General features: G+C 39.2%; 1 protein-coding gene across 1 annotated transcript in view; it reads right to left on the bottom strand.

The window, feature by feature from the left end:
* whrna (whirlin a) overlaps positions 1-26,627 on the bottom strand; it is a 164,874-nt gene that overhangs the window by 65,772 nt on the left and 72,475 nt on the right. The window contains exons 2-3 of the mRNA XM_073478688.1: positions 18,459-18,677; positions 12,671-12,796 (exon numbers count right to left, since the gene is read on the bottom strand). Of these exons, the coding sequence (XP_073334789.1) occupies positions 12,671-12,796; positions 18,459-18,677 (345 nt within the window). The remainder of the gene's footprint in view (positions 1-12,670; positions 12,797-18,458; positions 18,678-26,627) is intronic.

Genomic DNA, 26,627 nt, shown 5'->3' with positions numbered 1-26,627 from the left:
GTTTTTGAGTTGTTTATTTTTCAAGGACAGACGCAAACACAAGGACAAATTCCTGTTTTAAACATCATTAGCTAATCATAGCTCGATGCTAATGAACATACACTTGCCTGCATGATTATCTGACTTTCACAATATGTCGTACTATTATAATGTTATTGTACAAAATGTTCTTTGAATTGTATTTGCATATACTTTCATGTATGTTTCTTGTCTTCCTCTGTATAGTATGTGTCCTGGATCTGCATGCACCTACATGGTGTCCGCTTGGCTGAACACTACAAAGTAAAGCTCACACTTGAATTATTTGGGTTTCCAAAGTTTCTCACATCAGAAATCAAAATCAAATTTTATTTCATTTATTTATTTTTATTTTTGTGCTGCAGAAGATTTTACATTTACTATCTTAATATATTAAGTTTGTCTGTTGTTTTAGTCGTTTCTTTTCTAAGCCTGATTTTATGGACATTCTTCATGGCATGTAAGCGTAACTCTCCGGGTAATACTTCAACGGTGAATGTTTACGCTGTCTGTCTGTTGTACACTGATGCTGCTGTTTGTTCTTCTGGATCTTTAATATTTCAGTGTTTTTGTTAAATCCTCTTTTTGATGTTTCCTTCAACAGCAGCAGCACCTGGTGAAGAAAAGTTCCCCTCAAGGGACAATAAATCTCTTTTCTTCTTCTACTTTAGCACTCTTACATTAGTCTAAATTGTCCCTATCAGCAGCATTTGATGTGTAATTTGAAACAAATCCTGTTATATTTTTTTTTCTTTCAGCACTTTCTTTCTTTCTTTCTTCTTCTGCTTCTTTACTGTAAAAACACATTAGAGAATCACATAGAGAATTTCCAACTGCAACAAATTGTGAATCTGCGAGGGTCACTGCTCCAGGGACTGATGTATTTTAGACCAATGATTAATAACTAGTTAAAGTAACTATCTGACATGTGGTGAACTAACACTCAGTGTGGTTGTATGCAACTGTTGTCAGAATTACAGTACACACTGGGATGGAGACGGAGCTGAACAAAATGTCACAAATATTTATGTTACAGAGCACAAACAGAACTATGTGTACCTCTGAGAAACTGCCTCCTTTTTTGTGCTGGAGGAGATGACCCCCTTTGGTACAAAGCCTACAGTCAGCTGTTAGCACAGTCTTTGCCACAGTTTCTACATCAGTTTTAACCTCCTATAATCAAATAATCCACTGCACACACACAAAACAAGGAGCTGCTGAGGTAAATGTGGTGAGATGGTGGCCTGTTGGCCCATATGGCAAAACAGAAACGCAGCACAGGTTATGTAATTTTAATTGCAGACTTCCATACAACCTAAATTTTATAATATACACTACATATAATTTAGTAGGGCTCATCTTCAGTAGTTCATGAGTTTTGCATGTTTGTGGCACTATCCCAACTTAAAGGTGCAAATTGTAAGAAAGCTGATTCCAACTCGTTACGTATTGACACTATGGGATTGAAGGTCAGGGCGACCACCATCCTAAATTGTCAGTATTTAATGAGTTGGGAATGAGACTAAAAAAATTAACTTTCTTACTATTTGACCTTTGAGGATCTGAGAAGTCACTCTGAAGTCACAAGGTCAGAGAAAAACAGTCATTTGAAAACTTAAACCTCCAGTCGTCTGACTTTACAAGTGATCGAACCATGTCTTTCGGTTTCCTTTTATTCTGTCAAACAATAAACACACACACACCCTACACACTAACCCTTGATATGTGAACAAGCTGAATCTGCAGCTCCCCTCGGATTTACAGAGCTTTATAGTTTCAGCTCATTGTTTAGCTGTCTGGCCAACTTTACTGTTTTGGTTCACTGCTCTCAGAGTATATTTGGGCCACAGAAAGAATGTCTTTTTTTGCTGAAAAACCTATAAAAACCCACAATACACTACATGCTCAGCCCCAAACAGCAGACAGACACAATTAGGGACTAGCTTGGGAACATTGTGGAACATGTAGCAGCTAAAGAGTCTGACATTACCATCAGAGGTTGGTAGGGACCAAAAAAAGAGCTAAAAGAGAAAGAATGCTGAACATTCAACAGATTAAAGACACACAACCTGCTCTGTATCTGCTGCATGCTTAAATAAGCAACTGTTTTGCAACAAGCTGGCCATCAACTTTATGTCAATAGTGGGTTCATATCTAGTGTTCAATGCCCAGAAGTGGTCACATGATTAGTTATTGCAGGTGTAAGGATTAGAGGCCTCAAACACATTTTTTCAATCTGTTAGTAATGAAAACAGTGTCAGGATGAGAGGAGCACAAAGTCTTAAAAACTTCCAGACAACTCATATAAAAAAGAAAATTGCTAAATATTGAATACAGTTATACATGGGAGAGGATGGTGGGAAAATACCCATACTAGAGTTGCTCCCTGGTAGTTACTTTTCCATTTAATCTGTAATGTAATTTTTTAGATTGGAGTACCAACCACCTTTGGTGGAGCTCAGAGAATTCAGCTCTGGTATATCTCCTTACTGAAAAGAGTGTGTAGATGCCTCAGTCATGCCCCACGAGAAAAGATCTGTGGAGGCGTCATGTCCCAGACACTCAATGCCATTCATGAAGAAATGCTCTTTTAAAGATTACTTTTATGGCATTTCTGCTTTATTAGACTGCTTACACTGAATAGAGGTGGAGAAGATGGACGAGAGGAAATGTAACAAAGCAACAAAAGGGTCCAGGTGAATCTCAAACCTGTAATGGCAGAGCCACCGGGACATTCAAGAGGCTCAATTTTAGATTCTATTTTATACCCTTTTATCTTTTCAGTGAACTGGAAGTAAAGTGAGTCAAACTGAATTTTCTCCTGACCCTTTCAGTGGCTTAACACACTGGCTGAGTTTGGGTATGCTTTTAGACTTGAAGGGGAAAAAAGTGAACATGTCTCTTTAACATCAAAGGCTGGTCAGCATCAAACATGATGAAATATACTGTACATCTTCAGTCTCTGACATCTTTTTATGGACTGAAAGAGTCCAAAGTTTGTTTTGAATCAACAAGTACTATTTTTTTCAAACATCAAACACATAATATAATCAAACATTTCTCAACAATGGCTTGGTTGCATTTTGGGGGGTCGGTATATTGTGTCAGTGAAGTAGTGGAGACAAATGTATGCATAATAAGGCCAAAAGAATAATAAATAGATAAAAAGATGGGACCTAAAATCACATCCTGAGGAACTCCAAGCATTATGTCTTCTCAGTGTGAGTATTAAATTTGAATGGAGTTTTGTTTTATTTTTAAAAAGTAGATGGCAAGATGATTCAGTTACATCTCAATATCCTGACTACTGTGCCAAAATTCAGACAATCAGTGGAATCAAAAGCCACACAAAGAATGAACTGTTACACAGTCAGCAAACATTGTTAAATTCATTAGGTTGCAATAAAGCTTCTTCCTTGTGTAGACAGCCAGAACAAAATTGTTTCAGCTATGTATTCTGGCTACAGAGAAAAAAACACACACACACAGACACGCACACACAAACACACACCTGTACCGTGTTGCCCGCCAAGTACTGATTTGTTTTGTGCTCTTTCAGCAGGATTGCTCTATCATCAGAGAGGATGGAAAATCACCTCTGTGCAAATTGAAAATATTTGGCCTTAATCCATCTACGTGTTTGGCTCTCTCTATTCAGTTAGACATGGCCCGTGTGTATACACAGTTTATATGTGAGTGTTTGAATTGAATAAAAGATAAAAATGGAAAGAGTGAGGCTGAATGAATTTATTGAAAAGGTGCAGACTTCAGCGAAATCTCACTATTATTAGTTTGCTGAACGCTTGACGAACCGAAAAGAAAGTAAAAAGAAATTGTTAAATACATCCAAGAGAATTTGAGGAGTGTCCAATGTCCTCTCTGGCTACCTTCATGTGTTGACATCACAGTAGGCATGACCTTTTTCCCTTGGCTTTAATTAAATTAAACCAAATCAGGCAGATGTCAACAGAAGGGCACTGGGCTGGGCTGACCTTTCTCCTCCTTCAGATTGCAGTGACTGTGGCTCAGATGCAATACGGAGTTTAGTGACTACACAAGTCATCCAAACATGCACATATATATTTAAGTGTATTTACACACACAGTTACATGTGAACCTTACTTTTGTCAGATTTTGCAATTGTCTCTTCTCACTGCAAAGCCACATTAATGCTACACACACACACACACACACACACACACACACACACATACAGTGCATACACACAAGAATTTAACAACAAAGGTTTTTACAAGACTTCCCATCAATCCAGGAGGTGGCAGGAGAGCAAAACGATGTGGTAACATTTACACAGCCGCTCTTTCATTTTCTCTAAGACTGAAAGGCGAGGGAGTGACATCTTGGTGCTGTGATGATTATAGAACCCTGGAAGCGTTTTAAGCCATCCATCATAGTCATACGAGCCAGATGAAACCTGCGTATACACACAAACAGTGAAGACAGCCTGCTGCAGGGTAAGGAGCTGGGCTTTAGCATCGCCGTTATGGACGGTGATGAGGAACAATCTTCTTTCTCCTGCTGAGTGCTGAATGAAAGCTTTATGTCTTATATTTTTAGTTTATATGTGTCTGTGCCCTGAGGATGTTGGGCACTTTTTAGGATGCAGAAAGGATCCCTCTGAGTTATCACTTAAGAAACGGGCTCTTAAATTCAGAGTCAGGCTGTTTTTGTGATCAGAAAAAAAAAGAAGTAATAATAATATTAAAGCTGTGGGTCACCTTGATCCTGATGAGTTACTCAACCATCTTTTTATATGAAAATAAAGCCTTATTCCAGTTTTTATTTTAATTTTTTATTATTTAATGGCTTGTTGTTATCTACAAGCCTTTATACCCAGTTATAAATGGTGCCAAAAGTTGATTAGCTGAGTCTCAAACATGACAAAGGTTGGGCCATAAAGAAAAATAACAGGATAAGAAGAAACATCCAAAACATGATGACAAAAATGAAGCAGGCAGAAACACTACAACAGACCTACTGCCAAGACTTTCCCATTCCTTGAATAAAAATAGTCACAGTATAAAAATTAAATCATGAAAACCAGAAACACCAGCTCACAGTATATCTGGACATTATCTTAATGTAAATCCTGTTTATATTACTTAAAAATCCTATTATATCTCTGTCTGAATTTTAAAAATATATGGTTCAGTTTATGTACTTACTATGAGCTGTTTGCAGTCAAAAACCAACCACACTAGTCTTACTTTTTTCACTTTTGCAAATACAGAGAGACACACAGAAAAATATATTTCTTCCTTGCCTAGCTGTCAGTTTCTGCAAGATGTCTGGTTCAACTCAAAGAAAATAAATTATTCAGTAAACTCCAAACAACAAACTAAACACAAGTTTTCTAGTTTTAGATGTCCACCCTTCTCTCTAACCTGCCAATCACTCTGAAAACATTTGAAGAACACATGACAAGGTTTTCAAAAATGAAAAGCTTCTCTGCCTGCTGTGCACCAGATTTTTTTTCTTCCATTTTTGCAGCAGCATAGAACCCTGTAGACTGTAACATAGTGGGAACGACTATCCCTAAAGGAAAAAAAATCCTGCCGGCAGGCTAACTCATTAACAGGACTCAGATCTACGTCAGATATATTCTGCATCCTCTATAACTTACTCATGATATCAAACTACATTAATTATCACATGTAGCTGTTTTTCAAAAAAAAGTTAAAACAAATTAATTTTTAAAAGACTACAAACCACTAACACAGAAAGGGTAAATGAAGGTCAAGGGGCCCCTTCAACCAGGCGCCAGACTGACAACACAATAGGAACTTCACAATGCCATCTGCAGATGTATAGCTGTGTAACTGCATGACATGAAAACAATTTTTTTAAGTATTTTCAGCCTTACAGAATACAAATGCAGGCCAACCGGTTTTGCAAAAAAAATAAAAAATACTGTAAAATTACATTTCTGGTAGTAACAAACTGAAAATAAGGGGTGATCTTATTTGCAAAATGATATAAAAACAATTATAAAAGACACAAATCCTCACATTTGAGAAGCTGAAGTCAGTTTCCCCCATGTTTGGAATTATTGCTTGATAAATGTTGAATGAATGATTAATTGATCAGTACTGTTGCCGATTCATTTTTAATTTGTTTTCTGCACCTCACTCGAAAAGTAATTACTCACTTTGCCAGAATTAAGAATTACGGTCTAATTTGGATGAGGAGGACTTTTTTCGTTTGGAAAGTAAAGTATGTACTCTCTTATTCAACACCCAGGACAAGACAACTGTCTGGTTAGAGTGCAGGCTCCACCACGCTCTGGTGCTGCAGCATTAAGTTGACACTGAGGAAGTTGTTAGAAATCTTTAAAAAGGCATGAACCTTCTGTGCACCAGTGGTACAGTTTAAGATGATCAAACACTGGATCTCCCCATTACACACGAACTGAAGTCCTTTTAGGGGAGGATGTGTCTAATCTGAGAGCAGTGCAGCTCTCCTCCCTGCTGTGAGATGAACTCTGGTCTCTGGAGACAGCAGGAGGCTCCGCATCCAAATGTTAAGAGCGTTGCCATTTGACAGCACAAATATAGAAACACTGACAACACGGCATGAATAAATCAACATTAACATCAATTTAATGTTTTTATACATTTTCTTAAGAGTTTTTATATTATAATACAGCTGAGTAAACGGATGTTTCCACTCTCCAGATTCCTCATTAACTATTTCAGTTACAAACAGCTTAATTTCAAGACTGAATCTTCATTGCATTTAGCTCAAGTCTTTTTTTGAGTCTAAACAACCTAGTAGCACAAAGAGTACATCACATCAGTGTCCCTTGATATAAATGATATAGAAGTGAACTGTTTTATCAGTGTTTTTTGTTTTTATTCAACCCTCAAAGATGCTGAAAAAATAAGTGACATTTTTATGGTTTTTTTTAATTTTCAGCGTTCATGTTTTGATTAAATGAGGGTCTTTTCATACAAAATCCAAAATGTGCACACCATATTAAAGCGGAAATAGACCACTTTTCAACTTTCCCCCTTTCCCTGTGGTGTTACTGTCAGAGCCACTGTCGCAAACACAGCGTTAGCAACATGGCTACCACTAGTAGCCTGACCAATGTCCAACAAACAACAGTGAGAATCCCAATTTGACCTAGAAACCCTGCATTCAGTGCTATGAAAAGGCAGAGCAAAACACCCAGTTATATCAATAAGTGGGCAGCTTTTTTTACTGACTGGTCCAGTAGAAAGAATGGTGGTTTTGAAATGTCTCAAGTCCCAGTGGTTAGGGTGAACAAATATCAGCAGGGGAACAGACTTTGACACAACATTGGCGCTCTCCATTGAGTGACTGCCCGTCTGTTCACTCTTATTTTACTTTGGTTTTTATCACTCTCCATCTTCACCTTTTTTGCCTCCTACATCAGCGGGGTTCATTTTCTTTTGCAGTGAAGAGATCCACAGTTATTTCAGTTGTTCCACTGTTACCTGGGGATAGCGACCAGGGAAAACAATGCCTCTTCCTGTTTTGGTTGCCCAATGACAGAAGCAATTCCTTTGTGCCATAATGCGACCTTAATTTTTGTGGAAAAATCCAGCCCGGTGGCAGGCTGAATAGATTAGTGGAAGAATTTACATAACTGCTGTCACGTCACGAATCCATAACAAACAAGGTTGCCAGGCAGCAATGGACTTGTCGTCCTAACAAATCATATATTTAGGCTTGATTAAATCTTGGATACTTAGTTTCACACCCACTGAATACCAATTCTTGTATATTTTCGAAATATTATGAGGAACACTTTTTACAGTGCACATATTTTAATAACCTTGCCTTTGGCGCTAACAATCCCAGAAATACAATGACTGTGATTCTAATGTCAACGGTGATGGTTATATAGAATAATTATCTCCTTGGAGATATGATATGCTCTACAGGTAGGTCCCTGAGCAGGTTTAATGACCGGCTCAGAATTTTAAACACTATGACCTGATATCTGTATGTCTCACCTACAATATTTCCTGCCCACCTGAGTGAGCAAGTGCACACACAATGCAAGCAGTGTCTGTGCCTGACTGTGGGAGGTTGTCTATGGCTGTGCGCTCTGTCCTTCTTCCTTTCTTGCTCCACTTCCCCCTCACTATGTCGAGTCGGCACCTGGCCCTGCAGGTAAAGCCAGGTGTCTGCTGTAGCATGACTCCAAATCAACAAAAGGTGAAACACATTGTGCCAGACAGGTTAATGTGTTCTTTTTAGATCTTCGTTTCTCACACTGGACCCTGGACTCGAGTATGAATGTGCTCGCTTAAATAGGAAGCTCGGCTGCCTAGTGTGCATTTCAGTATTTCAAAATCCAAGGACTAAGCTGACAGGCACCAAAAACACAGAAAAGGGAGGGAAATGGGGCAAAAATATACAATCTTAGCTCTGAAAACTAAGGATTGATAGTTTCCAAAACACATTCTTCAAAATGCACATCACAGCACAGCTCCTGAAGCAGTGTTAAGTAGTTAATACATATGAAATAAATAAATGAGCTTGAGGGGGAAAAAGCAGGAACATAAAAAAGCAAGCGGAGCACACGTCATATCACAGGATATTAAAGCCTTTTCTACCTCCCGTCTTTTCTTCCCACTCTTTAATAAGAAGCCTTTCTACTTGCGAACAACACTTCACATCAAGATGCTTTGCTGAGTGTGTGCGCCTGTGTGGGCCCTCTAATAGGTGTCTGTGTAATTGGCTGTTTGACAGGCTGATCACTAACAGCCATGAGATGAAGGGCTCAGGGGAGGAGACGTCCATCCTCGCTCTCCTTCTGTTGCCATGTCACCGTGACAAACAGGCATCTGTAAGCAAACCAACTAAACCTGCGCACTTGAAGGCTGACTACTCTCCTACCTGAGAATGAAAAGATCACTGTGTTCGCAGTTTATATCTGTATGGCACACCTGTCCTGCATTTTGAAACAAGCAACTATACATCAGATATGTTCATGGATGCTGGAAGAAGGGCTGTAGCACCCCACAAAGAAACAGAAAAATACTTTCCACATCTATTTCATGAGCCAGGTGTGTAAGAGGGGGAAGAGTTGCAAGCAAACTCCTGCACACTAACTTCAAAAAATACATTCAGTAGCAAAGTTTTAGTACTAGACCTTTATCAATCAAAATGAGGATGAAGAACCTTTTTGCCTGGTGAGAGTTTGTACAGAAACTTGGCAAATAAATGTATTTTAGCAAGTTAGCCAGTGTGTGGCTTTTAGCGTCTTCACTATAGTCCTTCATCATTCCTTCATTCATTCGTTCATTCATTCATTACTTCCCCAAGTGCCTTCCCTAACAGAGGAGAAGAGCAGTATTCAGAGATGTTTAATTGGTAAAAAATACATTTTAAGTTTCAGCTGTTTTCATATAAAATCCAGACAATGTCCTGAAAATCAGTTTGAGACATTGTTGCCCTTTCACACAGGCACACAACCAGGGGAATGTCCAAGTTCAATTTATGGCAAGGGGTGAAGCCTGGGTAGAGCATACAGGAGGCAGGAGGTGTTGCAAAAAGTAAGGTGTGGTAATCACAGTGTTTTATTTACAGCACACTAGGATGGGCAATATGACCTAAAATTTTATCACATTCATAATTTTTTGGGTTTTTTTGTATTTTGCAGTGATGGTATCATATCACAATATTACAAAAATAAACTCCAACGTGATTCTTCCTCTTTTCACTCTATTGGCAATGTTAGGGGACATGCCTTAAGAGAGAGAAAGGCAAAGGCAAACATGTTTATTCCCAGTGAGCAAAAAGTGGTCTAGATCACGTCTTTTAGACGTCATTTATGGACATCCAAGACATCTAAAAAATGTCCTCTGGGGAGCCAGAATGAAAGTTTTTTATACATCTTTTCTGGACGTTGTATAGACGTTTATATGTCGTTTGTTGACTAATTCTGGTTGTCTGTGGACATCCAGATCATAGCCAGTATGAACGTCTATTCTCAACTAATTCTGGATGTCAGTGGATGTCTAGATTATGGCCTGACTGGACGTCTTTTCTCAATGTCATTTATCGACTAATTCTGGCTGTCAATGGACGTCCAGATCATGGCCTGGCCCGACGGACATGATATCAACCTGTTTTGGACGTCCACAGACGTTGCCTGCTCAGTGGGTTGGCTTCAAGTAGAAATAAGAAAGATTGTTTTGGGAGAAGCAGCCTGCTCTGATAATGTAGTTTATTAGTAAACATAATGTGATTCATTCTCAGAGTTAGACAAGGGGTAGGATTAGGAATCTCAAAAGCATTTATTTGTACTATTTGAACTATTTATGGAAGTACAATAGTCAGTGTACCACAAGGCTTGTTTATCAAGTACATTTACATAAAGCAGCCACACTACCTAGTGAGGATCACAGAGCACAGAGAGCTTTGGTGTAACATTAACAACAGAGCCACCTGAGCTGCGTTGCAGTATTAAGTTCCACAATGAGCAGTGTGAAAATGTGTCCCACATCTAACCTACTACTGTAGGTAATTAAAAAAATTGACTTCAAACAAGGCTTAAAGTTCACACAGTTTCCCTTGGCTGTCCCTGTATATGAAATACTCCAATTTTGTTCCAGCCTGCTACAATAGATGGGAAATGACAAAAAGGTTCCGTGGTGAAGTTAGTTTTAAGTTGGATGCACTGCTGTATACTGGTGAATGGCTAAACATTAATGGATGAAGCTACCAACTCATTCAAAAAGATAACAGGTTTTGCTTTGAACCGGTAACATTAATTAGACATATTTGTAGTGTCGGTAAAAGAGTGGAGAGCCATATACAGACAAGATGATTGTATCCTTCTAGTTTTGTGCCAGTCACATTGTAAACATCATCAACATGCTCATTCGTTCGCTGTGAATACTCCTGACAGTAACCTGCTCTATTCACACACGGGCTCAACATCATCTGGACGACATTTGTACGAGGGTGCTGGTGTAAGGTCAGTTTAGTGTCCACACCAACTGACTCAGACATTTGCGCTCTCACAAACAGCTCCTCAAGGTAATGTCTTGATAAATTCAGGGTTGCATGGTGTGTGTGAAAGACGCTTTAGTTATTTCACTGCAATATTGTTTACTTTTCAGGACTTGATGCCCAGTTTAATGGGAGTCAAAGCACAATTTATCTAACAAATACCATATGTTATTGTACTTTCTAATGTGTTCAAACACCTTAAAGCATGCATTTTGATAGCCCATATGGTGAAGAAGATTAAAAGGAAATATGGTAGCAGTTCCTGTTTTGTTTTGTCACTGTGACAGAATCACTGAAGAAAACATTTTCAAAATCAACACTGGTCAGAGATGCCTGCATACTAGACAGAGTGAGTGTTAGATGTGAAGAGCGAATCTCATCCAACCAAGAATCCGGGCCGTCCCACCAGTTAGAGAGATTTCATCATGGACTAGACCAGTGCTGATATGTTCTGATCCCTAAAGGCTGTTCTGCACTTTTAACGTACCACTACATTCAATCCCACCAGCTGCTCTGTACCTGTTCTCTGACCTGCTTGTAAATTCCCTCTCAGGAATCAATGCTTTATGGACATTTTCTAAGCAATATATTATTTTTAAAGAACAGACTATAGCTTCTGTTCGCGTTCCAAAAATGAATATTTGCTGTTTTTTATAGTCCTCTGCTAAATTTCTTGAAATTGTGGTCAGCCAAAACAATACATTTGAAGACATCACCTTGGACATCTTTAAGTATTTTTCTGACATTCTTAGACCAAAGGTTTAATGGATTAATCTAAAAATAATGTGCAGATTAATCAATAATGAAAATACTTGTTTTTTTGCCGGCATATAACTGAGTTGCTAGGATGTTGCTATGTGGTTGCTGTGGTCATACCAGTTGATTTCTAGAGCATTAATGAGTGGTAGTCAAGGATCTTGTGATGGCTGCTATGTTGAAGTTTTTCGAAACTGGATTTCATAGGCGGATGCTCAGTGGTTTCTTGGATGTTTCAGGTGGTTGCTAAGTGGTTGCCACAGGAAAAAATTCCAGCACAAACAGTGTCTCTGGACTTGACTGTATGTATCCTGGACTGCACAAAGTTTCCATGTTACCTTAAAGGCAAAATAATATAAGACATTTTTTAAGATAACAATAATACACCATTTTTTCTCATGCAGTGCCTCACTTGTGAGCAAACAAAAGAGTGGCTGAACCAAGCAGGAGATGCTCCAAATGCTGGTCCTGCATGTTTATTCTATGCAGGCCACAGCAGGTCAATGGGGTATTAGTACAAAGTGATATAGTGTATATAGTGTCTAAAGTGTGTATAGTGTATAAAGTTTTTGAATAAAGTGGTTGACATTTTTTGTGTCTGTAGGTTAAGCAAAAGTGATTACTGTAGATGGCATGCAACCTAAGGACTTATATTTTGACATACCAACATGCGTATGAGTCAAACCAAAACTGCAGTAGTGTGCTGAAAAGCTCTTAGGAAATGGAAGAACAACAGGCTTAGCATGGTTAAGAGCTATTGTGAGCAACATCACCAACTAAGTGCAAAGCATGCAAACAACTAAATTCTTAAAGTATCACAGATTTAATTTGTTTGATTCATTGAGACAGTGTGTGTGAGGTGAAAGATAGACTGAAGTGATACCTTGAGTCCTCCACACTCGGCTGCTGATCCCTGGTCCACTCCTGTGATGTAAATACCCAAAGCATATTCTGCTCCCCCTCGTATCATTAGACCCAGAGACCGGCCATCATCCAAAACCAAGTTGACCTATTTAAGACAGACAGAGATATAAATAAGGAAGGCAGAAGCAGGGGTTAAATATCCAAAACACTGTGTGAACCAGACACTTCTTAAATATCAACATTTTAAATGACATTCTGCCATCCGCATTGTGTTGCTTGACAGGCTGCCAGATTTGTCCGTGGTGTCGGGCTGTTCAGGCTGAAATGAATATGTGAAACACAATGCGCGGCAGAAATGACAGACCTGCTCTGAGCCAGGATTTGCCAGCAGAAAATAAAGAGCTTCAGGAGCTACTTAGACTTGGTGACTCAGAGCCATTAGTGAGGCGGCTGAATCAGTTCTGATTGGAGGAATGCCTGTTTAAATTGGTCAATCAGTTTGTTTACCAGACTCATCCGTGTCACGCCCCCTGGTAAGCAGAGCGAACAATATATGACACGGTTTGAATTCAAATAATCCATCAACCGGAAATATTGGACGACTACAGAATATCTCTGCTATAGCATCCAATTAAACATCCCGCTGCAGGGAGTTAATGAGTTAATTTACCAAAACATTCCTGTTCCTACATTCGTAAAAAGATTTATTTAACAAGGTAATAAATCTTGTACTATATTTTGTCGGTCACATCAGAGACCCTGCATAAAAGAGTGAATTTTTATTATAATAAATGATGTGGATACAGGTAGACAACTAATTACACCAAGTTGTCTGAATCAGCTAAAAAGTCAACTTAAGTTTTTGCATCTGAAAAGTTAAATCTCTTATTTATTGTAAATGTTTGTGTTACAGCTGAAACCATCACAGCAACTTGATTAACTAAATCAATTTCTCAAGATCCTCTGGCTAATGAAGCAACTTATATTCCGAACGAAAGCTGGAGGACCAGAGTACAAACTAAAATATTTAACTGGTTCAACATAAGTTATAATAGAATCCATCCAGCAGGGTCCCCTATACATTTACATCCAAAATGTTTGCCATCTCTAGAAGACACACAGCTTTGGACTGAATATACAAAGGCTGCACTTCTGAAGATGGTGAGAGACCCTTTCATACACAATTTATAAAACGTGCACCTGAAAAAGAAGTCACTGATCAGGAAAAAGCAATTAGCTGATAATCCATCTATTAGATTTAGACCCATACAGATTGATGTCCACTCCAACTTTTCTGCGCGCTGCACAAATCAGTAATATCTTTTCAAAGTAAAATGAGATGCATTTCACAGTGGAGTGGACATCTCATTTAGAGTGAGTCTGACTAGAAGAAGACCTGGACTAAGACTTGATTAAAACTTACTTTAATTATAATCCACAATCAATTTATAGCACCAGCTGTATCTATAGCTGCACTAAGTACAGTACAGATACATATAAACGCATCTCTGAAACCACTGGCTATTGTCTGATGATGATTTAGCATCGGCATTAGTAATGGCCAATGTTTCGGGGCTTCCAGTGAAGCAAGGAGATATCCTGATAATGGATTTGTGGACTAAGACTTGGTCTTCCGTGCAGTCATTGTTTACAGTTCAATAAGCAACTTGAGATGTGAGAACATATGCCAAACAACATGTTGCCTAAAGTCTATGTACATATATCTGCATGTTACTGCAGACTGATTCCAGAAAAGCTAATAAAAAGCTACTGTAACTGATTAGACAATACCCGATGGGCTCAGAGACTGCATTTCAGCCAATGTGTCTCACCTCTTTTGCTGTTCACATCGACTGTTTACCTGCATGCAACCAAAATCTGCTCAAATGTGATTGATCAAAACTACCGCAAATGGACTACAAATGGATACCACATGATCTGCTCCTTTTTGTTTGGTACCTTTGGGTCATTTCACCAAGGGTGTCCCTTCATACTGCAGCTATTTGCTGTGGTGCTTTGGCCTTACATTCACTTAATTACATATTCTTCTGAAGTCCAAGCCAACATTACATTACATGCTTTTTGGCTTCCTCTTTCACTTTTGATTGGATGATTTCAATCCAGCATTTTCAAAATATGTACATTTGGAAAGCAAAGAGACCACATTTAAGTCTACACAGTCCACTGGGAGAGGCTCAGCAGTGACTGTGCCAAACTTTAAAATACACATTCTTCTTCATCATAATCCTCTTCATCACAATGAGGCCCTTGATTACTTGGTTTGATTCTGATGCAGCCGTTGGCCAGGATTATAAAGGGAAATCAGCTGCACGCTGGTGACTACAAGATGACACATATGCAAATATCTCTATTAAACAATGTCAGTTTCATCCCTTTTATTTCCTCTGTTGGTGTGGGTTTAGCATCTGGCAAAGACCTCTAACTTTCATTCTGTGCATATGGTGCTGCATCTCCTCTTTTTTAATAACACTGTCTGCTTATTGGAGGTGAGCCAGCAACCTTTGCTCAGTGGGAATATAGAGGTATTCATGTTCCCTGTGACATTTATGCAGGACATGGAGAATAGTTTTAATTACCAGACTCATCCTTCTTTTATTGGCAGCACATCGCAGGTCTTAGGGCTCATACTGTTCTCTGGCATCAGATGTTATCCTGGAATCACTTCAATATGCTCCTCTCTAAAAAGAGTCCCAGTGGTCTGGTGTTTCTGTTTTGTAAATAATGGAACCTGAGGCGGCGTTCATCGAGCTGTTGTTTGGGATGGACACGTGCATTTGATCACAACAGGGATTCATGAATTACATTAAGCACACTTTATTATAATCAGTGAAATTTGCACTGTGTGTAGGAAGAGTGAGAATGCTTCAATCTCTCTTGCGTCACAAAAGCCAATCGCAACACTGTAACCATAGTGACAGGGTTTCTAGTAATCACACCAAAGGCATTCAAGACTGTTACTAATTGACACAACAGGAATACTTTTGTTGGTGAAATACTTTTTAATGTGACTCATCCACAAATGTGTAATTCAAAAACCAGTTTGTTTTGGGCAGACTGCAGATTCTTGCAAAGGGGAGCAGTTAGGTTATTGCCATACGAGTTCCACACATGCTAACCATTTACTGTACACTTTAGGCCTATCTATAGAAGTGGATGTGGCTGCCGGGTCTAAAAAGTTAAGCCAATCCAGAAATAACTGCTCTCTTTTTACTAGCCAGCAGAGGGCTACTCCACTGGTTACAAAAGGTAAAATCATATGTGAGCTTATGAGAATATGACCCTATTTCTCACTGGATTTATTACCTCAGTAAACAGTTTCCTAATGTGTTTCTGGTCTCAATCATTAGTTTAAAGTCCACTTTAATAAAGCATGATGTTCATTTTGTGAATTATGGTCCCCTTTAGAGTAAAATAGACAATACAGCTGGGTATGCTTTAGAGCATGGTTACCCTGTGATAGTCACTATTATGGTGACCGTCAATCAGGATTGGGAGTGTCCTGATGTCCACTCTAAATCAAAAATTGTTCAAAATGAGCTTTCAATTTTGATCATCGAAATCAAAAGCAGTATCAGCGATTCTCCCAGTATTTTTCTTTCTCTCCATCCAATTGCCACTACTTGAGAGCGTCCTTTAAAAAAAAAGAAAGAAAAAACTCTTCAAATTCAAAATAACTAGATTTTCATTATCCTGTGTGAACAAAGGCAATTACTTGACTGATGCCGGAAATAACAGTGTCTGAGATGATATGTTTATTTTCTTTTTCAGAGATCCTTTATTGATTTGTTTGGGAAGAGGATTACGCGGGACGGATTTGAGAAACTGAACTGAATTTCTGTCTTTTGTTGTTTATTGTTGAATCAGCAAAGGGTGATGTTATATTTTTGGAATCTTTATTGTTGGTGAATATTATTTGTACTTCACTAACCCTAAGCTATAAAAACCCACCAGTATAAAGTCAAACTTGAAAGTCAAAATTTGAAAATGTAAATAACAGTTGTCTGGGCATTGAACCAATGATCTGTTGACATGATGACAATGATGTTCCCCCAACACACATAGACATTAGTGTTGGGGGGGAAAAAAACAATTGTGACACCTCTTATCAGGAAAGAGGAATAGCACTACTTTTTAAAGGCACTACCATCTGCATTCAAATATGGGCACTTCTGTGATGACCACGGCCAAAATACCAAACTCGAGGCTTCAAAAGGGTAATTAATAAAGCAGCAGTTGACATCTTGGTGGCTAAGTCCATGTCTTTTCAATCTATTATGCCAGCGTTCATCAACTTTAGGATGGGTAGAGTAATAGCAGCTGCAGTTTTGACCTTCTGGTGCTAAGTATCAAAGACACTGTGTTCTATTTTTTTTAAATGCAGAGCTTTTTAATCGTCCCTAGACTACAAAGCTGGAGGCAATAGAAAGTGGATTGAAAATGCTCAGATGACACTGATTTTTTTCTCAGAAACAGTGACCACCTGAAAATTTCAGGTAGTTCCCAACCCCCAAACCATCAAATATGTTTTGATTCTAAAGGACACCATAATACCAAAAAAGGATATTAATTTCTTTTTCAAAGAGCAAAGAAGCTTAAACAGCCAAACTATCGACTACAAAGTGGATTGATATTTTCTAAACGTTATCTGCGTGGCACTAACTACAGCCTGTATTAATAGAGCTGAAGCAGTTAAGATTAATGTATGGCTCTCAGCAGCTGAAAAATGAAAGTTCGAGTGTAATAAATCTTTTAAACAGCTTTGACAGCTTCTACCCTGCAGGTCATGAGGCAGTGACAGGGTGGAGTTTTGCGAGACTGAAGGTCCAATTACTATTATTGTTTCAGTAGTTTTACTTCTTTTACAGTGTCCATCATCTTTTGCCCATCACTTATAGTCTTATTGTGATTTACTTTGAATCTTGAGATGATGATGTGATCTGGTGACCATACAAACTAAAACTCCCCACCTGCTTCTGAAACTGGGCAGTGTAACTATGACTCAAGCATGATTCCACAAATTGTTTCTGTTTTGATTTGTTGTCTCACATAAATTCAAACTCTGGTTTTATTAGTAGTTTAGTTTGAAATTTGATGCCTCCAGAGCAACCACCATGTTTTCCAGATGAAAGAAGTCTAAAAGAAACGACTGATAATAGCCTAGTGTCTGGTGTATTTATTTAGTTGTATTTATTCAAAGCCAGGTCAGACCCCTATGACTGAAGCAAAAGTTGTGTGATGCCTTTGCCTGCCTTTGACGTTTATATAATGAAACATTATCGAGTCATTGACCAAAACATCCGTCTGCAATTACAGAGTTTTGTTGGTGCATTTAGAGGAAGTTGGATATGGTTTTTAGCACATTTGTTACAGTATTTATGATTTGTGGATCAAAGACTTTTGATTTTGTTTAGTAGCTTAATTTAGCTTTCCTTTTTACATTCTTCATAAATATTTGATTTATATTTTTTAAAATATTTTGTCAGAATTTAAGACATTTTTCTGGTACATTTGTTTTGCAAACAGAAACCATTGAGAGTGTGTACAATGAATGTCAGGGGCAACAAATGTTTTAAATTATGTCAAGACTGCCCATAATTTTTTTTTTTTTTTCTAAATAAATCATCATACATGTCTGGGGTCATGTTATTCAAAATTTTAATATTTTACTTTTCCCTATGATTTTATTATTCCTTTGAAGGCAAAACTGAGATTTGGGTAAAAAAAACAAAAGAAAAATGTCCATTATTCCAGTACGCCAGTGTTTTGCTTCCCATGTATAGCCTCACCTTCTTCTCGTCTCCCTCCTGCAGTAACTGCATGTTGCTGCGTCGCTGGCTGTCAGTTTTTCTCAGGGTGGCGCTCCGATGCTCAGGCAGGTCAGGAGGAGGGGACACGCTCCGACCCTGAGGATCAACCCAGGTATAAACATGGTTGGTGACATAGCCACCTGGAATCCGCCCGACGGAACGCACAGAGAGACAAAGCTTTTTACTGCCCTTCAGCACCTGAGGAGAGGAGAGGAGAGGAGAGGAGAGGAGAGGAGAGGAGAGGAGAGGAGAGGAGAGGAGAGGAGAGGAGAGGAGAGGAGAGGAGAGGAGAGGAGAGACACAAGTCAGATTTTTTATTTCTCATAACATAAATGAGTGCAAGTTCAAAGAGCAAAGACTACCCACAAGTCAACACTTCAATCAATTTAATTTGTTTTGTAACACCATAGCACACAGCCACATGAATACATACAAACACAGAGTGAAGTTGCAGCAGTGAATATTAAAGTGAGACACACCACTAAATTTAGGACAAAATTAAAGATTACAGAGAAATAATTAAAAAAAATGTTTGTTATTCTGTTCCATCACCTAAACACCCCATATGACTAAACCCCTACCCAGCCCAACACACACACAACAAACACATTTCTAACACATTTCTACTGAAGATTGCTGTTGGCTGTGCCTCATTGCCTTCTGATAGCTTGCAGTGCGTGCAGTCCCTCTGCAGATCAATGAATTCCCATGTGCCCAGTGGTCTGGAGAAATCAGACCAAACAGGGTTGAAGCTCTTAATGACCAAACAGTCCTTGTGTAGCACAAACACAAACAGAACCTCTCCTTTCATTACAGACTCAAAATGACAATTAACATCAGTAACATTGACAATTGTAAAACTGATATTACTTTACAATAGTGTTCTCACTTCGGGAGTGTAAATTCTCAAACTTTCCAGTTTATGATTTTTGAACAAAACAGAATGGTTTCACACATTTTGCTGTCATCAGTTTGTTTAAAGGACTACAAGCTTATCAAATCATTAATTCATTTGGGTCGTAGTTACAACAGGGCGAGTATGACAGACATCTTTTAACTCAGTAACTTCCAACTATTATTGGGCGTTGTTCAATTGATCGCTGGCTCTGTCCCAGAGCCCCTTTACTTCCCAAATCACCTCCAAAGACAGATAACAAGGGCTGTCGTTAAAGGTTCTTGAACCACATCTGTTAGCTCAGTATGAAGGTTGAATTGCTGAGCCACACACACATAACCTTTTATGACTAAGGCCAGTTTGCACTTTTATCAGCTTCGTTCAGTCATTGTCAAAACTTTGTGGTTACTGCTGGGGACAGAACCAATACTAGGTGGGATTTTTAAAGATTCAGAGCTCTCTTTTCACCTCCCATAACTGCAACCAAAGGCTCCTTTCATGCAAACTACTGCAGTGTACATCACAGTCCAATTGAACAAGAAGGAGAACATCATCAGCATATAGGGGACATGTCACCCAAAACCGGCACTCTCCAGGTCAGACCTGTGCTTTGTTATCCTGAACATTAGTAACAAGCAAACAAGATGAGTGACTAGGTGCACCCTTATTGAAAAATGTCAACTGTGAACATGCGCAAACACCAGAGTGGAAGTAGAGCTCTCAAAGTCTACATTCTGGGAATTCTCATCTTTCAGTGATCTGTCATTGCTTTGCAAGCTGTGTAATGCCCCCTTTAAAATGTTGTTTCACACACCTAAATCGATAATATAGGCCCACTTCCTCATCCTGTTCAAGAGCCGTAATCCCATTTCATGTCAGTATGTAATGTTAATACCTTTATGTTATTTAAAGTTCTGTTTTTTAAGACTTTCAAAGAAAGAAAATGCATCTAAGAAGCACAATGTCATGTCAATCTTCCTTCATCTATCTTATAATACTTTCAAAGAACCACTACTACTCTGTTGAAATTCCTATTTACATACGGTATGCTCCAAGCAACAACTCAAATTATTAGTTGTCAGACTGCTGTGGATTGCAGAGGAGAACCATTTCCTCGAGCACAACAATCAAGCTGAATCAATTTCACAATCCTGAATTTGTGCTGAGAGATAACAACTTCAATTCTGAGGCAACAAAGCCCTGACTGGACCAAAATGCCTGTCATCACTCCCTCCCTCTTCCACCTACTCTTTATAAGCCACATCAATGCAGGTGTAGATAAAAGAATATGACAGTTAAGTTCAGCAACACATGAGAAGGCAAACTGCTAGCCCTTTACTCAGAGAAAGAGAGAAAGAAGATCAAACTAAAAGAAGGCGAAATACCTGCATGGAGAAAGGAAAAAAAACAAAAAAACAGCAGGAAGTCAAACAGGGAAATTAACTGTCTTCATGATTTTATTATTGTGTCAAAATTTGATAGTGCTGATGACAAAGGCTATCTTCTTGATTTGAACAATGCACATCAGCAGCACATGATGTGCCACATGTCTCTGAGCCATCAGACATCACCAGGTGGTCCTGAGAATCGAAATGCAATCAGGATTGCACCATCTGGAGGCTGAACATGCTGCATATGTGGCAAAAAGGAAACTGGTGTGAAAATTACTGGGGGAAAAAGTGAAAATTTCAAGGAAGATCTCAAAAAGTAAAGTATTAAACAGAATATTTCAGTGAGTAGTGGCGTTCCAAGTTCACAGTTTGACTGATGTAGTATTTTGATTTTGATTATACATTAACCCTATGTAGTCAAGTACTATGCAATAAATATTGTGGACAAATATTATGGAACTAGAACACAGTTAGTAATTATGTCGAGATTAGATGTTTAAGAGGATGGAAATTTAATGGGATGCTGATGACAACACTGCGGAACAACCTTTAAATTCAAAAGGCTCTAAATGCACCGCACCAACCATAATCATCAGCAAGTATTTAACTCCAACTCACATTGGATTCTCTCTTAGAAACTTCACCAACCAGCTACAGAGCATCACTTTGATTTATAGTAATAAACAGGCTTTATCATGGTGTATGCTGGTCTGAGAAATGTAACTGCATTTAGAGGAAATGGAGGAAGGAGGAGGAAAATGAGCAGTGTTTGGATGCAATGAGAAGCTGGAGTACACACAAGGGGAAAAAAGATGGAGGGGAATTCAGGTGATGGAGGGAGGGCAGTGGGTTTACCAGTCTGCACCATCCTGTGAATAAGAAACAGTGGTAATCGACTAAGCAGATGTGGTACAGTGGTCGTAATGCGTCGTCCCTGGAGGAAAGTGCTGATTGTGACACTGGGCTGATGCAGCTCAGCGCTGCTTGCAAGCAGAACAAACAGCACAGGGAAAATAATGGAATATAGTATGGCAAAGCATAATGGAAAACGGCAACGGCAGGTAAACTGCTTTGAGACGCTGCTTCGGAAAAAAACAATACGCTCTCATGAGAGTCCAGACAATCCATTTATTACACAAAAGCTGACTGCACAAAGCCCGGCTGAAGAGGCCATCCAATTTCATCACTTAGAAATGCATGGTCATATACTGTAGGAGTTTTAAGGGCACCTGGTGTCAGGGAAATTACAGAGTAAGAAATGGCTTGAGAGACATGAGGGATTAAACTATGAACTCTGGTTAGGTAAAGTGTCTGTTTTAAATGGCCCCAATGGTGCTGCAAACTCTTGTTAATTGGAGTGTCTCCAAAAGAAAGAAATGTTGGCAATGAAAATTTCTGCAAACCACACGTTAAAACTTTACATTTCTTTATGTCGCAACTTTACGTTTATTTAGGTTCAATTTTAATTTTTATGTTCAGCACTGTGCCTATGGCCTGTCAGGTTTAGGCACAAAAAACATCAGTCGTTTGTTGCCACAAACACTGCAACAATAGTAACAAGGTCTCCTTAAGACTATCCAGTGCCTTCACACAAAGTGTTGAAACAGTCTTGAACTGTTGTCACTGGTTTGGCAGCTCTCTTGCCTGTCACCCCTCCACCTCTTGATATGACAGTAAGGTCATAAAAATTTAATGTGTGTGTGAATTGACATGTTTTGTTGAAATGTCAATATGGTACATAGTGTATGACACACACAAAAGTGAACTCCACTGACTGTTATTCTACTGCGCAATGCGATTGAGATCCGAACTGTAGCACCTGCCTAGTCAGGAAAACAGCCTCTGACAGGTCAACAGACTCAACCAGCTGCATCATGGGATTACCAGTGCACTCTTAGCAACAATGCTAACAGGAACAATAACTGTTTCCAAAACTGAAGGGCATTCAGTGTTGAACTCAATATGGATTGATTTTTTCCAAGAAGACACTTAAGTTCAAGGCTGTATTACAAAGGTTCTGAAAGGGATTTGATTGGACTGGAGCATGGAACATGGAACATGAACAGCACAGTGATGCTGTTAGCCTGTTCTACTCAGCCTCTAGAACTGACTTCATTCTTCCAGGAGTTGGGAAATAGCAGAGGAGACTTTTGCTGGTCTTGAGAAACTGCAGTGTTTATTATCTGACACACTGTAGCCTATACTGTATACTGACTGCCAGATCGACAACTTAATGTTCAACTTTTCCTATGCCCCGCACGCATTCACCACTCACTGTCTTTCATTCACTTAATCACACATTTACTTCACACCACACTGTCCTATCTACCCCATTCATAACGATATTACAATACAAGCTTGTAATTATTTCTAATTTCAAAATGAGGAGTATTTGAGACTTCGAGACTCAGGGAAAGTAGTCGATATATGCCACACGACTGTCTAGAATGATTAATGATGCGGTTTAATAAGAAAACAATTTAAAGTCAGCACATATTGGGAACAATGGCCAAGTTGGCAACACTGGTCCGTTAATGGAGTCCCAACTGCTCTACCTGCTGATCAATACACAAGCACAAAGTCTCTGTATTCATGAGGGTTTGGACAGGTGCTTTTATGATGCTAAAACAGTGCACAAGTTATCTGCTGAGGTTATTGTCTACAAAAGGGGAAAATTGTATTGAAACTGGGGCATTGCTGCTCAAAATCATAACATCATAAAATCACACTTCGTACTTCCAACGTCACAATTTATTTTTTTGTGCTTCCACATTATTTTGCTGCAGAGTTGAGTCCACTCGACGCTAATTGTTCCTGCTAATTGCACACACTTGATAAGTTGTCGTAAACACACATAACGTACAAGTAAACACAAGTTCATCAAATCGTGCATTGTCAATACACAGTCACACACACCAAACTGCAAGCACACAGATCAGATGTGTGAAAGTGATGCAGACACACAAAGTGAGAGGAACCAAAAAGCAGCAAGGCAAATTGCCTTTCACCCTGTTTATTCGCTGCTGTCAGAAAAGATCTGTCAAGCACAGGGGATGTGTTTTACACATACACACATATTTGCTGGTAATATTTGTAAGAAAAATCTACTGTCATGAATCCACTGCAAGCACAATTTTTACCTAAATTCTATATTTAAAATATGTATGTTACACTTTACACATCACAAACTATGTCAATAAAACTGGATCATATTTTACAGAGAAAATGTTTTCTGGCTTTCCCTCTGATGTCTCCAGCTTCTCTGCCTCAACTCTTTTCTGTGATTCACAGACCCAAGCTCAGCAGCCTCCACAGACACTGATGACAGGGGCAAAGAGAAAGAATGGGATGTGGACAGAGGAGGCAAAGAAAGAAGAAGAGAGAGTGACAGAGCAAGAGGCCAGAGTAAATCTCAGACAGGGTTTTAGTCATTGGCGAGAGCTTTGCATGACAGACTCCGAGCAGGACCTTTTGCTGTTGGACGTGTAATTAATATTAGCTAGCTTGCTTAGTCTGTGTTATTGCACTTGTTTGATGTTTAACTATGTCAGCAAAGTTGTTGACTTGCTAGTGTTTGATCATACGTAATCTTGCATAATCTTGATTCAAAGATACTCTTTCCTATTTCCTACACATTCTACTGGAAGAATAATTGCTATGATGCATATTTTTAGGTTCTTATATCAAACCTTGTAAGTAAAGTGGAGGAAAGGTCAAAAAATCCAATCACTTACCATACAAAGAAGACCACAAGCAGGGTGACAATTTGTTCACAGATCATCCTACTTAATGGAAGACTTAAACATGTACGGTATGAAATTACATAAGCTTAATCTTAACTTTTGTTGTAACCTTAAACCTAATTATCTTCACTAAAATTATCAATTAAGGATCCAACATGGCGGCGAGCAAGTAGGACGTGTTAGAAGGAGCTCTCTCAGCAAACAGTCCAAATCCTGTATTTAACTCCGCAAACTCATACGCAACTTGCATAAACAATATACAGAGCCGAAAGACGGTGTGAATGGAGAGAAGAAAAATAAATACCCGTTCAACAACGACGGAAAAACTGCCTGATAATCAAGAAGAAGAGTCTGGAGAAGCTAACGTGTTGCAGCCGATGGCAGCCACAGCAAATGCTAATGCTGAAGACCGAGGAGATGAGGTGATTAAAGCTATTTCAGACTTGAAAAGTATGTTCACGTCGAAATTCGACGGAGTTTTGTCCGCTATCCATGACATCAAGAGGGACTTCCACGAGTTTGGGGGTAGGCTATCGGAAGCTGAGCAACGCATAAGCATGACAGAGGATAACGTGGATGCGCTGCAAAATACAGTGCAAACACACGTGAACCAAATAGAGTTGCTCAGCTCCAGAATAGACGACCTGGAAAACCGCCACAGGAGAAACAATCTACGACTGGTTAACCTGCCTGAAAGAGCAGAAGGGGCAGATGCGGTGAGATTTTTGGAAAAGTGGCTACGTGAGGTGTTTGGAGCATCGCTGCCGAGCCCAGTGGTAATTGAACGGGCGCACCGCATCGGCAGACCCCCGGCGGCGGAGCAGAGATACCCCCGTGTGATGATCATGAAGTTCCTGAACTTTTGTGACCGGCAAAGGGTAATGGAGGCGGCCAGAAAGATGAAGGCAGTGACATACCAACAACACAAAGTGATGTTTTTCCCGGACTTCTCCATGGATGTGCGCAAGCAGCGGAGACAGTTCGACGGAGTGAAGAAACGTTTACAGGCGCTGAACATTGACTACAGGCTCAGATACCCAGCTAAGCTGACTGTCATACTTGAGGGCCAGACGAAGACCTGTGATTCTCCCAAGGATGTGGAGAAACTACTTTCATCCATCGAGTCAAACGGATAAAACGGTGACATGATAATACAGTAGTAGGATTTAACTAAAGAATTCTCATGAGAATCCCTGTAAATTAACGGAAAATAATTTAAGAGCAGCAATTATATTTTAAGTTAATCAGGAAATGTTTTGGCTTTAACATAACACTGACAGACCTCTCCTGAAAAGCTTTATGTTTTGCTATATATGCTCAGGTTTAGCTGGAATACCTTACAATGTTGTGTGTAAGAAAATCACTGAGGGAATTAGTCCAACTTTTATTTTGAAGGGCTGTGATGCGAGGAGAGCGCAGTTAGGTTAGTTGGCGCACTCGCAAGGGACATGCTCCTCTCGGTAGGATCAGTCGAGCCCATGGTTGGGATCTTTACGTTAAAGGGAAGGGGAGTTAATCGCCGGTTTGTTCGGGTTAACGGCGTCCAAGAGCCTCAGTACGAAAGAACGTTTTTAATCGAAACTATATTTTTGGTTAAGTGTGTTTGGTATGGTCTTACATTTGAGGAAATGCACCTTAATATTACAAGATGAATGAGTCTCAAATAACATTCATATCATGGAATGTAAGGGGGTTAGGTAAATTATCAAAACTGAAACAGGTTATGCATAGAATTAAGCAACTTAAATCATCTATTGTGTTTCTACAAGAAACCCACCTATTGAATAATGACCTATTGAAAATTCGTAGAAGATGGCCAGGTCAAGTTTATGCCTCATCATATGCATCTAACGCAAGAGGGGTGCTAATATTAATTCACAAATCTGTCCCATTCAAAGTTTCAAAGGTTACACCTGATAAGGCAGGCAGATATTTAATACTTCAAGGAGCGCTTTTTGATATAAATATAAATCTTGTAAACTTGTATGGACCAAACTCTGATAACCCCAAATTCTTTGAGGAGCTATTTTTACTTCTAGCTCAGATGTCGGGCCATCTTCTTATTGGAGGGGACTTCAACACAACCCTGGCGACAAATCTCGACAGACTTAAAGGTACT

This window comes from Pagrus major, chromosome 12 (assembly GCF_040436345.1).
Source record: "Pagrus major chromosome 12, Pma_NU_1.0".
Classification (NCBI taxonomy): Eukaryota; Metazoa; Chordata; class Actinopteri; order Spariformes; family Sparidae; genus Pagrus; species Pagrus major.
The sequence above is the reverse complement of the archived record's forward strand: the minus strand, read 5'-3'. Positions and strand labels throughout refer to the sequence as shown.